The 17290-nt window shown below is 43.3% G+C and overlaps 1 protein-coding gene across 2 annotated transcripts in view; it reads left to right on the top strand.

The window, feature by feature from the left end:
• Nucleotides 1-6221: 6221 nt before the first annotated feature.
• The window catches only part of RNF175 (ring finger protein 175), a 67161-nt gene continuing 56092 nt past the window's right edge, over nucleotides 6222-17290 (top strand). The window contains exons 1-2 of one of the 2 annotated variants that reach the window (XM_058280281.1): nucleotides 6222-6300; nucleotides 16204-16241. In XM_058280281.1, the coding sequence (XP_058136264.1) occupies nucleotides 6235-6300; nucleotides 16204-16241 (104 nt within the window). In that variant the 5' untranslated portion in view covers nucleotides 6222-6234. The remainder of the gene's footprint in view (nucleotides 6301-16203; nucleotides 16242-17290) is intronic. The other variant, XM_004471451.4, reaches the window with a different exon arrangement.

Below are 17290 nucleotides of genomic sequence, written 5' to 3' on the forward strand. Positions count from 1 at the left end.
AACTAGAAAAAGAAGAACAATGTTAACCCAAAGTTATCAGGAGGATGGAAATAATTAAGATTAGAGTAGAGATTAATAAACTAGAGAATAGAAAAACAAGTGAGAAAAATCAACAAAACTAAAAGTTGATTCTTTGAAAAAATCAATAAAATTGATAAACCTTTAGTTAGACTGACAAAGAAACAAGCAAAGGCAAATAAATCAGACATGAAATGGTGTAAACACTACTGAACTTACAGAAGTAGAAAGGACTATAAGATAATACTGCTAACAATTGCATACCAACAAATTAGGTAATCTAGATAAAATAGAAAAATTCTTAGAAAGATGCAAATTACTTAAACTGACTCAAGAAGAAACAGAAAACCTCAACAGGCCTACAAATACAGAGATGGAATCAATAATCAAAAACTTTTCACCAAAGAACAGTCCAGGACAAGATGGCTTCACTGGTAAATTCTACCAAAAATTTAAAGAAAATTTTACAGTAATCCTTCTCAAATTCTTCCAAAGAATTCAAGAGGAAGGAACACTTTCTAATTCATTCTGTTAAGCTATCATTATCCTAATAACAAAATCCAATAAAGACATCATGGGAAAAGTAAATTACAGCCCAATTTCCCTTTTGAATATAGAGGCAAAAATCTTTAGCAAAATACTGGCAAACAAATCCAACAACATTTAAAAAGATTATATACCATGACCAGGTGGATTTATCCCAGGAATGCAAGAGGGTTTCAACCTATGAAATGAATCAATGTATTATACCACATAATAGAATGAAGGAGGGAAAAAACAAACGAATATGTTAATGGATGCAGAAAAGGCATTTTACAAATTACAGTTCCCTTTCTTGATTAAGAAAAAACAACAACACTCAGAAAACCCGGAATAGAAGAGAACTTTCTCAACATGATAAAGGGACAGAAGAAAGGGAGGGAGGAGGAAGGAAGGAAGGAAGGATGGAAGGAAGGAAGGAAGGAAGGAAGGAAGGAAGGAAGGAAGGAAGGAAGGAAGGAAGGAAGGAAGGAAGGAAGGAAGGAAGGAAGGAAGGAAGGAAGGAAGGAAGGGAGAGAGGGAGGGAGGGAGGGAGGGAGGGAGGGAGGGAGGGAGGAAGGAATTATAAGGAAGGGAGGGAGGGAGGGAGAAAGGACGGAAGGAAGACCATATCCAAATTGGAAAGAAAGAAGTATGATTATCTCTGTAACCAACAAGATAGAAAATCCAAAGGAATCCACAATAAAATTACCAGCGCTAATAAATGAATTCAGCAAAGTGGCAGAGTACAAGAACACACAAAATCAATTGTATCTTTATACACCTCCAATGAACAATGTGAAGTGGAAATTAAGAAAATAATTCCATTTATAATAGCATCTGAAAGAATAAAATAACTAGCAGTAAATTTAGTCAAGGAAGTGAAAGACTTGGACACTGAAAACTATTAAAAAAAAATTGCTGAAAGAAATTTTAAAAGACAAATAAATGGTAAGGCACCCCATGTTCAAGGATTAAAAGACAATATTGTTTAGATGTCAATACTACCCAAAGAGAGCTACAGATTTACACAGTCACTACAAAATTCCACCAGCCTGTTTTTTTGCAGACAAGGAAATGCTGATCCTTATATTCACATAGAGCAAGGGTTCTTAACAAGGAGTCCATGAGCTTGAATTGAAATTAAAACAAAAACAAAAACATTATTCTTGGGGAGACATGCTGGTAGAGGTGCGATATATTGATTAAATAATACACAGTATAGTGTGGACTTAGTAAGGGGTCCATGGTTTTTACCTAACTGGCAAAGGGGTCTGTGGAACAAAAAAGGTTAAGAACCCCTGATATAGAGCTACAAAGGGCCCCAAAGAGCCAAAACAATTTTGAAAAGGAATGACAAAGTTGCAGGACAAATACTTCTCACTTTTAAAATGTACTGACTGCATTAAAATGTACTGACTGTACAAAACATTTTGTTCCTGGCATAAGGATAGACAAACATAATAGCATTGAAAGTCCAGAATAAACCCTATGGGCAACTGATTTTCAACAAGGTGCCCAGTACCTGCAGTGGGGAAAGAACAGTCTCTTTAACAAATGTGCTGAGAAAACTAGATAGCTAAATGAAAAGAATGAATTTAGACCCCTACCTTACACTATCTACAAAAATTAACTCAAAATGGATCAGTGACCTAAATGACAGCTAAAACATAAACTCTTAGAAGACATCATTGGGGCAAATCTTCATGATCTGGGATTTGGAGTGGATCCTTAGATATGACACCAAAATCACTAGCAACAAAAAATAGATAAATTGGACTCATCAAATTTTTAAAAAACAACAAAATGTTGTGCATGAAAAGCACTGTCTAGCAAGTGAAAAGACAAACCAGAGAATGGGAGAAAATTGTTGTGAACCATACTTCTGATTAAGGGGTTAATATCCAGAGTATATAAAGAACTTTTTTTTCTTTTTCTTTCTTTTTTTTTTTTGAGGTACTGGGGGCCAGGGAATGAACCCAGGACTCATATGTGGAAAGCCAACACAGCCACCGAGCCACATCGGCTCCCCTGAATGAGTTTTTGCATTTGTTTTTGCTTGTTTTTGTTTCCGTTTTCCTTGGGCAGCACTGGGAACCAAACTCAGGACCTCCCATGTGGGAAGCAGGAGCTCAACCTCTTGAGCCACATCTGCTCCATAAAAAGAATTTTTACAACACAACAACAAAAGGACCAACAACCCAGTTTAAAAATGAGCAAAGGGGGAAACGGACTTTGGCCCAGTGGTTAGGGCGTCCGTCTACCATATGGGAGGTCCGGTCCGCGGTTCAAACCCTGGGCCTCCTTGACCCGTGTGGAGCTGGCCTTGCGCAGTGCTGATGCGCGCAAGGAGTGCTGTGCCACGCAAGGGTGTCCCCCGCGTGGGGGAGCCCCATGCGCAAGGAGTGCGCCCGTGAGGAAAGCCGCCCAGCGTGAAAAGAAAGAGCAGCCTGCCCAGGAATGGCGCCGCCCACACTTCCCGTGCCGCTGACGACCACAGAAGCGGACAAAGAAACAAGCAAAGGATCTGGACATTTTTCTTTTCCAAAAAGGATATACAAGTGACCAATAAACATATGAAAAGATGTTCTACATTGCCATTAGGGGATAGAGGAATGCAACTCAAAACAACAAGGAGATGTAAGTTCATACCCACCAGGTTGGCTATTACTTAAAAAAAAACAAAATAAATGTTGGAGAGGATGCACAGAAATTGGAACCCTGGGGCATTGTTGGTGGGAATGTTCATGCATTGTTGCTGCAGCTACTATGGGAAGCAATATGGCAGTTCTTCACAAAATTAAATATAGAATTACCCTAAGATCCAGGAATTCCACTCCTAGGTAAATACCCAATGAAACTGAAAAGAGGATTTCAAACAGCTACTTGTACACAAGTGTTCATAGCAGTGTTATTCGCACTAGTCAAAAGGTGGAAACAACTTCAAGTGTCTATCAACAAGTAAATGCAAAAACAAAATATGGTGCATATATACATAAGGACAAATATTATGTCACTTATATGACACATTTAGAAATAGCAATTTCACAGAGACAGAGTAGATTGGAGGTGACCAGGGGATGAGGGTGGGGGTGGACAGTGAACCTTTTGCTTGGGGGGAGGGGGAGGATATAAAATGTTTGTAAAAAACAAAATTAAAAAAAGGTAAGTTCTCAGGTCTACCAGGCACACTGCATCAGAACCTCTGGGGGTGTGGCCCAGCAATCTGAGTTTTAACAAGCCCTGTAAGTGATTTTGATGCACATTAAGACTGGAAAATGGAGGCATAAACCAGATAAATTGTACATGGATGTTTCTCCCTTTCTGCCTGTATTAGTCAGCCAAAGGGATCCTGATGCAAAATACCAGAAATCTGTTGGCTTTTATAAGGGTATTTATTTGGGGTAGAAGCTTACAGTTACCAGACCAGGCCATAAAACATAAATTACTTCCCTCAACAAAGTCTGTTGCCACATGTTGGAGCAAAATGGCTGCTGGCTTCCAGCCTCCCTCTTCCTCTTAAGGCTCCCAGCTTCTTCTAATATCAGCTGTAGGCCATCAGGCTCTCTAGGCTTTGTCTCTCTCCCCAGACTCGATTCTCTCTGGGCTCAGGCTTGCTTCTCTCCACAAGGTCAGCTATAGACTATCAGGCAAATAGCTTGTCTCTCTTCCTGGGGCGTCTGCCGTATCTGTGGAGCTGTCTCTATTCCTCTGTGTTCTTCTCCTGTGTGTGTACTTCTTGGGCTCCAGTTCAAAACTCCAACTAACTCTTCTGCCATGTTGTTTTCTCTGTGAGTCCCTGCTCCCCTCTAGGCTTGTTGGTCAGTTCATCTCCACTGTGGCCTCTTGCTGGAAAATAGGTGCCATCACAAATAAGAACTGATTGAGTCGTATTTTGTTAGCTAATGTATCAGTCAGTCAAAGGGGTGCTGATGCAAAATACCAGAAATTGGTTGGCTTTTTATAAAGGGTATTTATTTGGGGTAGGAGCTTACAGATACCAGGCTGTAAAGCATAAGTTATTTCTCTCACCAAAGTCTATTTTCATGTGTTGGAGCAAGATGGCTGCCAATGTCTGTGAGGGTTCAGACTTCCCGGGTTCCTCTCTTCCCAGTATTCCAGCTTAAGGCATCAAACTCTGACATCAAAACTCCAACATCAAAAACCCTCAACTCTGTCCTTTGCCATGTATTTTATCTGTGAGTTCCCACCCACCAAGGGGAGGGTACTCAATGCCCCACTGACACAAGAGGGTTACTTGATTAAGTAATCAATATAATCTCATACACCCAGAGGAAAAGACCAGTTTATAACATAATCCAACATTTCTTTTTGGAATTCATCAATAATATCAAACTGCTACAGCTAGATTCTGTAATTCTGTGTTCCCCATTTGTTGACTTTCCTCAATTAGTATTCAAGTATTTCCAAAGGCTTGTCTAAATGTTCTAGCTTGTTCTCAGCCATGAGTTCAGGCACAGGCCCAAGTGTCACAGGGGAGGGGTGTGTCCTCTGAAAGTAGAGGGCTGGAAAAGGAAGCAGTGTGTGATTTCCCAGGGATAGGAACTGTTCTTGAGCTGTAAAAGGTGTCTACATTCTCTCCCCGGAGTTTCTCTCCTTTGTCATCTGTGGAAGAGTTAAGTTTGACTTCACCAGGAAGTCAACAAGCCATCTGTGCTGGTTTCATTCATGGACCCCAGGAAAACATGTCCTTAAAGCAAACCCATTCCTGTGCCTGTAAACCCATTGCAGATGATCCAGAGAGGCTGAAAAAGTCAGGCCAAAAGTCGAGCAGAGAGCCGAGCCATATATCTGTTTGCCCACAACTGAGCTCTGGTAGAAAGCAAGCCTGGAGGAGACGGCAGAGAACCCGACAGGCATTGCCTTGCCATGTGGCAGGAGTCCAGGCTCGCCAGCAGCCGACCTTAAGTGAGACAGTAGCTCTGATCATGCCTTGATCTGGACATTTTCACAGCCTCAGAACTGCAAGTGTTTAACCTAATAAAAGTCCCATTATAAAAATCAACCCATTTCTGGTATATTTCTCCCAGCAGCTTTTAGCAAAGTAAAATACTGTCCTACAATATGAAAAAACAAACAAACAAAAACAGCAGATAATGTGGGAAGAAGGGGCCTTAGGTTAAAAGAAAAGAATACTGAATAGGGATGCAACAGAGGTTGAGCCAGAATTTAAACGGTCAGCATTTGGACAATCATTTGCACTCCTGTCCTCTAACAAATACTTTTGAGGGAGAGGGCTCAGCGGAAGCCACTCTCTCTCTTTCTCCCTCTCTCAATCTCCACTTCCCGCTTCCCCTGCCTCCTGTGATCCCTCCTCAAGCCTTGTCACCTGGTAATAAAACCTATGGCTCCTCCAACGCCCAGGCCAGAGCGCAGTCCATTTTCTTTGAGATCACCGCGGGCTGAAATGGCTTTATTATATATTAAGGGACCTGAGACCCAAAGAGAGCGAAGAGGGCCCATGGTGATCATGACCTCCCTAGCGCTGAAGGACACGGAAAGCCAGGAGAAGGCGAAGGGGCTGGCGCCCCGCGGCTCCCGCCACCGCGCAGCCTGGGGCGGGGCCTCCCGCCGACTCCTCGAAACCCAGCCCGCCCGGGACCGCACGCGGGTGAGGGCTCCGGCCAGGCGAGGCGCCCCGCGGAGGAGGCGGCGGCGGGCGGCGGGCGGCGGGATATGGTGGCGGGTGCGGCGGCGCGCAAGGCGGCCCCGGTGCTGGAAGCCCCGCCCCAGCATGAGCAGGTACGCGGGAGGCGCGGGCCCGGGGACCCCAGGCCGCGGCCTGAGTCTCACCCTCTTGGGGGGCCGCACGGAGAGGCCTCCGAGGCCTCCGCCCGCACCCCGCCTGAGCCGGTCCTGGAGCGGGGTGGGGGACCTGGGGGTGGGGGTCGGTGCCCTTTCAAAAGACGCTTTCAGACGAGCTCCACCCTAACCTGAGAGAGCCAGGCCCGGCTCTTTGCCAACCCCTCTCCATCCTTTTCCCTTAACCTCCTCTCCTTCCTTTCTCCCTCTTCCAGGATAAGCCTTCGCCGCCTCATCCCCCTTCCCTGCCCTCCATCCTTGCTTCCTCTCCTCCCCCTTCCTAGGGCCCAGAGTCCAGGCCGCGGGTACTGGAGGAGGGCAGCTAAGGGAGGAGGATTGCACGTGAGGCCTGGAGCTGAAACTGCTCTGGTTCTCGAACTTGAACGTGCATCAGAATCACCTGAACGCTGGTTAATACGCAGGTTGCTGGACGTGTCCCGGGGTTTCTGATTCCGTAATTCTGAGATAGGGCCTGATTATTTCCTAGCAAGTTCCCGGGAGATGCTGATGCCCAAGCTTTAAGAAGCACTGACTTAAAGCCTCCTTCCTCCCACGGGTGGTGATTTCAAACCAAACCAAGTAACTTTTTGTTTTGTTTTAAATTGGAACAGTTCTGGGTTTGCAGAACAGTTGTGCATAAAATGCAAGATTCCCGTTTACCGCTCTGTTTTTAACACCTCAAAAGGAGTTACTTTATTTTTCATTCATAGGACAATTCTTAGGCCATCCCCTGGTCAGGAGCTACCCATTGTGGCGGGATACCATAGAGGCAGGCCTCTTGGGGAGCTCATATCCTCCATGAAAAGATAAAGAAGGACGAAAATAACTAATAGAAGCGGAGTTCCAAAAATAGGTTCTGGTAAAGACTTGTAGGATTTCTAAGAAGCAAAGGGATTGTTCTGATAGAGGTCAGGGGAAAGGCCTCGTGGAGGGCGTGGCATGTGAGCTGGGCTTTGGAGAAGGGGTAGAGTCACACATCATGTATGATGCGGGGGAAAGAGAATTCAAGATGGAGGGAACACTTGGAGGTGAAAAATTGAGAGGATGGGGGCCACGGGGCAAGATAGAAAGAGAGGGATATCCACTATAAATCTGGTAGAAACCTGGATTCATGCAGACTTGTAGTGAAATTCCAGAGCAGAGTGGGCTGCACAGGCCTGTGTGCCAAATATGTGTGTAAAATTTTATCTCTGAAATGGTTAGATTGTAAGGCAGCTCCAGGGGTTCCTTGCTGATTTCAAACCCAGATCATCCAAAGGGGCTTACAGATGAGAAATCTGCACCCCAGGAAGGGCAGAGGACCTAGCGGTGTCAGTTTTGCTGCTGCTGCTTGCTCTCACTTAAGGCCAGCACCACCGCCTCTGCCCACCGCCCTCAGGAGGCCACTCTGTGCAGTCTGCCCCAGGGGCGCTCATAGCTTTTGCGTCAGTCTCCTGTGGCAAGGGCAGTTGGTCCAGGGGGCTGCAGCCAAGGCATCCCCTGGGAACTTGTTAGAAATGCACAATCTCAACTCCCACCCCAGACCCATGCAATCAGAGTCTGCATTTTAGTAAGACCCTTGGTGAGGTGATTCCTGGGCCCAGGAAAATATAAGATGTCCTGGTTCAAATCAGACTTTACAAGATCTGGGGATGATGAAAGAAAAATCGATACCATTACTGCCCAGTCTATAGACATTTACTGACCACCTTTTATATCACAGCACCCCATCACTCTAAACCTCACTGTATTTTCTTTTCCTTCATCGCCCATCACCCTATCGTCAGCTGAAGCATGTCTGTTTGTCTGAGAACCTCCAAGACCATGGGAACTCCAGGAGAGCAGGCATGAGGTCAGCTTTGTTAGCTGCTGTATTTCCATCACCTAGAACAGTCTGGGCTGGGCCTCGATACATATTTATTGAATGAATAAACGAGTGAATAACTGAATAGAAGCACACAACCTCATAATGTGAGCCCAGTCTGCCCAGCTCCAGCCTGCCCCCCTGAGGCACACATCATCTCCCTCTTCTTCATCCTTCCGCTCCCCTGCTACACCCCCTGAGGTGTGCTGTGTACTTCCATGCTTATGTACTTTTGAGACTCGGGATTGGAGTGCAAGAGACAGAGAATGTGGGTCGGGAGTTTACTCTTCTCCTTGTCTGAGGCCTGCCTTCAATCCTCTGACTTCTCCTGAGAGGACCCGCCTTTCCCCAGAGCTGCTTTCTCCCTTGGAACAGGACAAAACAGCTCTTCCCCTCCACGCATAGGAGAACGGCTTTGTCCTGTGGTATGAATTCCACAACACTGAGTACAGCACTCTAAGCCTGGCATCCTCACCTCCTGCTCACACATGTCCCAGGAGCCTTACTAGTTTCTGAGTTCAGTGTTCTGATTGTGCCACTGGTGTCACAAGATTTACCCAACGGATGAATTTTCATGAGGTGGGGATCTCAGAACTGACAGTAGGGAAATCACTTGGGAGGTAGTTGCTGCAGTTCTGATGAGAAGTGATAGGGCCAGTGCTACAGAGGGGCATTCTTCAAATATATTGATGGAGTGTGCCAGGCACGGGGTATCAGTGGTGGACAGAGGCCCAGCTCTGCCCTCCTTGGACTCACGCAAGTAAATAAACCATCTTTGCTGGTGCAGCCTGATCATGCCCTGTGGGCAATGGGTGCCCCTGGGAGAGGCCTAAACCAGAAGGCTTCCTGGAAGAAGGAGGGTCCAAGGATGAGCAGAAATGACACAATCCAAGAGGGAAGGACAAGCATTACAAACAGAGGCTGGGGGTGGAGGAAAATCATCCAGAGGCTGGAGCAGAGGAGGTGCCAGGGCAGTGGAGAGAGATGAGGCTGAAAAGGCACGCAGGGCCCGGTGAGCCATGGAAAGGGGCAAGGACAGCCACTTGGATTTCAATCCAGGGAACGGGCTGTCTTTAATAGGCTCACCCTTACTGCTTGGAGGAGAGAAGAAGGCAAGTCTCCCCAGGGAGGAGGGGAACATCCTACAAGCTGCCTCCATTATCCTTGGGTCTCAGAGTGGATTCCCTGAGCACCCCTCTCCTACCTGCTATTCTCCATCATACATTCTGTTTGTTTTCGCCATAGAATTTGCCACATTCAGTAGTTATTTTGTTGACTTGCTTATCGTCCATCACTCCCAGCTCCTGACCTCGTCTCTAGGGCACAGGAGGTGGTCATGTTTATGACTAGTCCTATTTATGACCAGGTAAGTGCTTTGTTGAGTGAATGAAAAAAATGGGCAGCATAGAGGCCATAAGGGATGGGAAGAAGTGGACAAGTTTGTGAGGTATTTAGAGGTAGACACCACAGGAGGGTAGTGGTCGAAGAGGGGGTCAGAGTCAAGAATGGCACCCCAGGTTTCTGCTTTGAGCAGTTGGATAGACAGAGTATGGTGCTATTGAGTGAGAGGGGGTAAACTGAAAAGGAAGAGGTTTGGGGAAAATTTATGTGTTCATAATTTTGGGGCAGATTGAGTTCATGTGTGTGAGGGAATTCCAAGTGAAATAAGTAGGAGGCACATAGAATAATCAGGAGCTCAAAGGTAAGATTCTGCTAGCTAAAAGAATGAGCAGAGGTACCTACAAATGATGGTGCAGGGAAAGGAAAAAAAGGAATTGCCCACCAACCAGACAAGGAGACAGAGCAAGGAGAGGGCAGAGCAAAAATGACCTTTTTTAATCACCCATAAAATACAGGATTCCCATATACCACCCCACTGCCAACACCTTGCTTTGGTGTCAAATATTTGTTACAATTGATGATAGCACATTTTTATAATTGTACTATTAATTAAAGTCATGGTTTAACCTAGCGTCCATTGTATAGTGTAGTTCGATGGATTTAAAAAAAATTTTTTGTTACCATATATATAATCTAACATCTCCCCTTTTAATTATATTCAGATATGTATTTTAGTACTGTTAATTGTGTGCTCAGTGTTGTACTACCATCACTACCATCCATTGCAAAAAATATTCCCATCATTCCAAATAGGAACTCTGTACATTTTAAGCCTTAACTTCCCATTCCCTATCCCTACCCCGTCCCCTGGTAACCTATATTCTAGATTCTAACTCTGTGAACTTGCTTTTTCTTATTGTTTCAAATCAGCGATATCATACAATAATTTTCCTTTTGTGTCTTCATTATTTCACTCAACATTACGTCTTCTAGGTTCATCCATGCTGACACAAGTTTCAGGGCACCATTCATTTTTATGCCTGAATAATATTCCATTGTATGCATACACCACAGTTTGTTTATCCATTCATTGGCTAACATACACGTGGGTTGCGTCCAGCTTTTGGCAGTTGTGAATAATGCTGCTGTGAACATCAGCTTTCAGTTCTTTTGGGTAAATACCTACTAGTGGGATTGCCAGATCATATGGTAATTCTATACTTAGTTCTATACTTAGCTTTCTGAAGAAGCACCAAATTGTCTTCAACAGTGGCTGTACCATTTTATACAGCCACCACCAGCAGTGAGTAGTGTTCCTGTTTCTCTACATCCTTTCTAACACTTGTTATTTTCTCTTTTTTAAATAATAACCATTCTAATGGGTGTGAAATGGTATCTCATTTTGGCATTGATTTGCATTTCCCTGATGGCTAATGATTTTCCTGTGCTTTCTGGCCATTTGTATATATTCTTTGGAGAGATGTCTATTCAAGTCTTTTGTCCATTTTTAAATTGGGTTCCTTGTCTTTTTGTTAAGTTGGAGTGTTTCTTTATGTATACCAGATATTAATCTTTTATCAGGCATGCGGTTTCCAAATATTTCTTCCATTGTGTAGGCTGTCTTTTTACTTTCATGGTAAAGTCCTTTGAGGAACAAAAGTTCTTTATTTTGATGAGATACCATTTATTTTTCCTTTTGTTGCTCATGCCTTAGGTATAAAGTCTAAAACCATGGCTTAACACAAGGTCTTGAAGATGCTTCTCTGTGTTTTCTTCTAGGAGTTTGATAGTTCTAGCTCTTATACTAAGGTCTTTGATCCATTTTGAGTTGACCTTTGTGTATAATGTGAGGTAGGGGTTCTCCTTTTTTTTTTTTTTTTTTTTTGCAAATGGACATCCAGTTTTCCCAGCACCATTTGTTGAAGAGATTGTTCTTTCCCATTTGAGTGCTCTTTGCCACCTTGTCTGCCTTATATACCAGAGATAACTCCCACTTGATCATGGTGTGTAATTATTTTAAAATGCTGGATTGGATTCAGTTTGCTAGTATTTTGACCCTCCTTGATCCTCAAACCTGTTTGAGCTGTAGGTACCCTACTTTCCAGGCCTGCCTTGCCACTTGCAGGTCTGAGTGGTGGCCCTGGATACCACTGCTGGGACCGAGAGGATGGAAGTTTGAACGTGTCTATCTTAGTTTCCCAGGACTACCATAACAAATACTACAAACTGGGTGACTTATAACAACAAAAATTTATTCTCTCACAGTTCTGCACTCAGAACTGTGAATTCAAAATCAAAATGTTGACAGGGCCTTGCTGCCTCTGAAGATTCTTGGGGAGAATTTGTCCTTGCTTCTTCCAGCTTCATCTGGATCCAGGCGTTCCTTGGCTTGTGGCCACATAACTCCAATCTCTGTTTCCGCATGCCTTCCCTTCTGCTTCTCCTCTATGCCTGGGCGTCTCTGTGTCACCCCAGCTCCCTCTCCTTTCTCTTAAGACACCAGTCAGTGGACTTGGGGCCCTCCTTCAACCCAGTATGATCTCATCCTAGGATCCTTAACTTAGTTACATTACAAAATCCTGTTTCTTAATAAGGTCACTTCACAGGTTCTGGGGTTTAGGACTTGGACATATCTTTTTAGGGGACACTTCAATCCACTGCCTAAATCAGGGAGGAAGGCTAACATCCTCCCCTAGCCCTGTCAGACTGGTTCTCCACCCCACACCTCACCTTTCAGACTCAGTGCTTGCTTAGTTCCTTCCACATTACCCCATGGCAGCCAAAGGGAGAGGGAAGCACAGTTATTTGGGGATCCTGGACTGCCTAGATTAAGAGCGGCTAAATTTTTTTTTTAAAGGAAAAAAAATTCTAGGTGATGTTCCAAAGCAAAACCTATCCTCCACCCTCACCCCCCACCCCGCTTGGGCGTGTCAGGTTCCATTATCCCTTTCCAGTCAATTGCTGTTCACTTGATCAGATGCCAGCCTTTTAAAACATTTTCTTAACAGAAAAGACCAAAAACAGCTTTTGCGTTTCGGCATCTGAGCTACACAGAGCCTTCCAAAGCAAGACGGAGCTGGGAGCTGGGTCTCTCTGTTCAGAGGCCCTTCCGGGCAGCCAGCCTCTGAGCACCACCTGCCGGTCGGGATTCGCTTTCTGCAGGGTGTGGACGGGAAGTCTTAAATAGACTTTCAGGTCAACCTTCTTTCAACGCTGGTTGCATCCGCATTTCCAGAAATGCTCCTCAGGGCCGCAACTTTCCAAAGGCTTCGTAGCAAGATCAGCCTGCTTTTCCCCCGCCCGCCTGCAGGTGTCGCTCCAGCTTCCGCTGCTCTGCGGAATGCCTTTCCGTCAGTCTGGCCACTTTTCGGTGTCCATTGACTCCTCTCGCCTTCTTGTACGTGGAAGTTTGTCTGGTTTTTTTTTTTTTTGTCCTTTTGCTGACATTCTATTGGGGTTTGGCGAAAGAGAGGCACTAAATGCATGTCTTTGGTTCACCATTTTAACTGGAAGACCTTGTTTTTGCTTGCCCTTTTTTTTCTTTTAACCCAGCTGTTACTAGTGAGCTTGAACGCCTTTGTCTAAATTTATTGGTCATTTATATTTCTTTTTTTGTGAGTTTCTTGGTCATGTATTTTGTCCTTTTGGAACGTTTGTCTCTTTTTAATTAAATGGTAAAAAGCTCTTTTTCCATTAAGGTTATTCGTTTTTGCCTCTTACATACTTTTTATTTTTCCTGTTTCTTATGCTTTTCAAATGTAGATGATTATAATGTATTGTATTTTTATGTCCTTACAATCTTTTTTTTTTTAACTTTACAACTTCTGGGCTCCATATTATACTTAGAAATGCCTTTTCCACTGCAAGATTATTAAAATGTTTACCCATATTCTAGCACTTTTAAGATTTTGTTTTTTACATTTAAATATTTGCTCCATCTGAAATTTAGTTCGAAGCAAGGAATTAGATTTTGATCCAGCTTTACTTTTTTCCGAATGCCTAGCCTGTGGTCCCAACACCGTTTCTTGAACAATCCAGTTTTCCCTCAGTGATTTAAAATGATTCCTGTATATGTGCATGGGTCGGTACCTGAATTCTGTCTTCTTTTCACTCTTTGATCTTTCTGTACCTGGGCCAGTAATGCTTCCTTTTAATTTCTGTAGCTTTATCATAGATTTCAGTGTCTGGTAAGCTAAGTCCTAGTCATACCCTTCTGAATTCTCCTGTCCTTGCATGTTTATCCTTCCAGATGAACTTTAATGCATTTCAGTTTCCAGAATAAGTCCTCTGATGGTCTTGAATAGACTTGCAAACTAATACCTCAGAAAAGATCGCCAAATGACAGACTTCACTCTGGGAAAAAATGTTAAACCATTGGCAACTATTTCTAGAAAAGAGATGTTTCTAAGAGTATCCTCATCATCATTGCTGTAATTCACTTTTTTTCCTAGGAAATATGAGGTATTATTTCAATATCCCTTGATCTAAGGAAGTTCTTATTTGTATTTAACAAATCTTTCCGCTTTTAACACAATTTCCATCTCCTTTTTCTGGTATTCAGTAAAATAACTTAAAATATTTCCTTAAAAATGTTTTAGAATCTGTTGGCTGGCTGAAGAAATTATACCAGGGCTATAATACTAGTAAATAAAACTTTTATTTCGGCATAACAAAACCCCTAGTTCCCTATTTTAAGCTGATTTTAACAGGAAGCACAGTGAGCCTGAAGATCTCAAACAGCAAATAGAAAAGGACCCAGAAAGTCCTGTAAGTTTTAAGCTTTATTAAGATAATTGGCCTTTGGATTAAGCACCTTTCTACAAAACTCTCATATAGTGTGTTATTTCTACACAATATTCCAGTGAAATAGAAAATAGCAGCTAATATATCAAGTTCCACTTTCTAGTAAGGAAACCAAGACAAAACCAGTGATGTGCCCAAGGTCACCCGAATCACCAGTCAGCTCCTTATTGCTGCTGGTTGGTGCTGGGCAATGCTGGGCAGTGGCATGGCTTGGGGTTCCAAACCCATGCAAAGTTTTCTCCCCCAAAGCAGAAGAGAAGGACCTGTGAAGCAAAGGAGGGGACTCAGGTACCATGCCTGAGGGTAGCCACTTAGGCTTTGCTCCCAGAAATCAGCATTTGAACCCAGCTGCTGTGACCTCCATTTGACTATCAGGGATCACCTGGGGGCAGTGAGCCCTGGAGACACAGCTGCTGTCACCTGCTGCTCCATCCACTTCTTCTTTCCTAACTTTGTCCAGCAAGCCCTGGCATTTTGCAAATACTGCACAATCCTCTATTTAGCGATGTTGTGGAGCCTTGTTCTCTCGTCAAGGAATCCCTTAAGCCTCTGACAGAAGCATAGATTTTATTACGGAGCCTGTTTACCTTGAATCAAAGAACTCCCAGGCTGAACTACAGTATGGTGTATGTTTCTTTCTATCTGTCAGAACTGCTTACACCATTTGAAGAAAACACAGGGGGGAAATCTGGTTAATATCAGGTTTATGTAACAAATGTTTTATTTGACATCACTTCTTTGCTCTCATTGGGGATTTAGCTTCCAAATAGTATCTTTTAACATTACTGGACTAGGAATTAAGCTATTTATGCTCTCTGTGAAAGTTAAAAGATTCTCTCTTTCCAATGATTGGCATTGAAGATTTCAAATGACCAAATGTAGTTGGTGGATTAGCAGCAATCAACAGAAGGTGGCACATCGACAGACTCTGTAGGTTGCCCAAGAAGCACTATGCTGGGGATCTGCTCTGTGCTCTTCCAAAGCCACACAGCTAGATTACTCCCTTCCCTGGGTCCAAGCCTTAAACTAAGCCCTCTATAATAAATCCTCCTTAACAAGAGGGCAGGAGAACACCCCAAGCAAGCAGCACCTGTAGTTAGCTCTTTCTCTGGCCCTTGAATTTGGGGATGCTCTTTGCTCATTGGCATTATTTAAGACACCAGCAAAACAGACCCTTTTTAAGGGGTACTGGGAGCCACACCTCATATCCCAGCAGCCAGGGTGACACTCCTTTCATTTTAGGAAGCTACTTTTCACAGAAGACTGAATTGGAGAAGCAGATGTGGCTCAAGTGATTGAGTTCCCACCTACCACATGGGAGGCCCCTGGTTCAGTTCCTGGTGCCTCCTAAAGAAGGCAGTGAGCTGGTGCAACGGGCAGGTGCAATAAGAGCCACAAGAAGAAAAACATAATGAGAGACACAACAAAAGCAGGGAACAGAGGTGGCTCAGGTGACTCCCACATCAGAGGTCCTGGGTTCCATTCCCAGTGCCTCCTAAAGAAACAAGGAAGATGAACAGACACAGCAAGTGCAAACAACAAGGGGGTGGGAGAAAATAAATAAAATAAATCTTCAGAAAAAATGGAAAGACTGAATTGCCAAAACTAATGACCAGAAACTAAACATCATCTAAGAACCAGAACCAAATATTTAGTTATTAATAGTGACCTGATTACTAGTTGTTTTATTTATATAGTTTTGTAAGCAAATATTTTATTAGGACTTGCATCCTAAGTTGTTCCAGTCTTAGAGAACATCACTGTTTTTCATGGTTTGAGTTTGCCATATAATGCTTTAAAATAACAAGCTAAGAAAATCAGGATATTTTGATAAGGGTCCTTTTTATGTTTTTCAGATACCCCATACAAAGCTTTCTGCAGATGACGAGTGGAAGTAAGTGATTACTATCTTTTATAGTTGTTGTATCAGAAATAAGATTTCCGCCTTTAAGAGTCTGAGAATTTGAATTAAATCATTACTTTATTTGTAAACTGACCCATATAGAGAAGATGGGTTAGGGCATGTGGGATTGTGTGCACATAGATGCAATAGACCAGACCAAAACCATGTGGATTTTCATCTGTTTTCTACAGCATGCTCCGTGCAATCCCACAAAGCTGGATTTATATCTCCTTTGAAATATGGCAGTATAAAGTCAATATTTATTTTAGGCACACAGTACATTTGGTTTTCCTTACCTGCTGTTTCCCTGTGTCCTTATCTGCTGTGGGGTTGTTGGGTCCTGTAGGCACCACATGAAATGAAATAAAAATAAAAAGTTCCTCTTTCTTTTCATTACATGAAACAATTATGAATGTATTTCTACTCAAAATAGGAAATGTTTATTACATATGTATACCATTTTATACTTTTTTCAAAACATTGCTGTATAGGTTAACCAATTTGAGCTATGTTTTTATTATATATACATAAATGTTATTATAAAGCCTATTTTGTTTTACATATACGCAAGTCCTATTTTAGTCTGATGATAAATTCACTCTGGACTAGACTTCAGCTTCTTTGAAAAATGCAGGGTACTTTCTGGGATGAATGTTCTAAGATTCCATGTCAGAGAAGCTGAATTCACTGCCGTGGGAATATTCACTATGCTTCGTGAGCTCATTTCCACACCTTGTCCAGCAGGGGGCACCCGGGGGATTAGAATGGGGCCCTTTTCTCAGCCACTCGGCACTGCTCTGCTGACTAGCACAGCTGTGGAAATTCTGGAAAAGGTGCAGGACTCAAGCTGCATAACCACCAAGGGGCTTTATGGCATCGGACACTACCCTGCAGCGTTTTCTGATTGGTACAGTAGTTAACTGCATACTGTAACCAAGCATAAGTAGAAATTTACCTTTCAGAGACTTTGTGACTGAAGATTTTTCACCAGGGATGAAGACAATTTTAATATTTAGAAAATAATTAATGGGCAGCATTCA

This window comes from Dasypus novemcinctus, chromosome 1 (assembly GCF_030445035.2).
Source record: "Dasypus novemcinctus isolate mDasNov1 chromosome 1, mDasNov1.1.hap2, whole genome shotgun sequence".
Classification (NCBI taxonomy): Eukaryota; Metazoa; Chordata; class Mammalia; order Cingulata; family Dasypodidae; genus Dasypus; species Dasypus novemcinctus.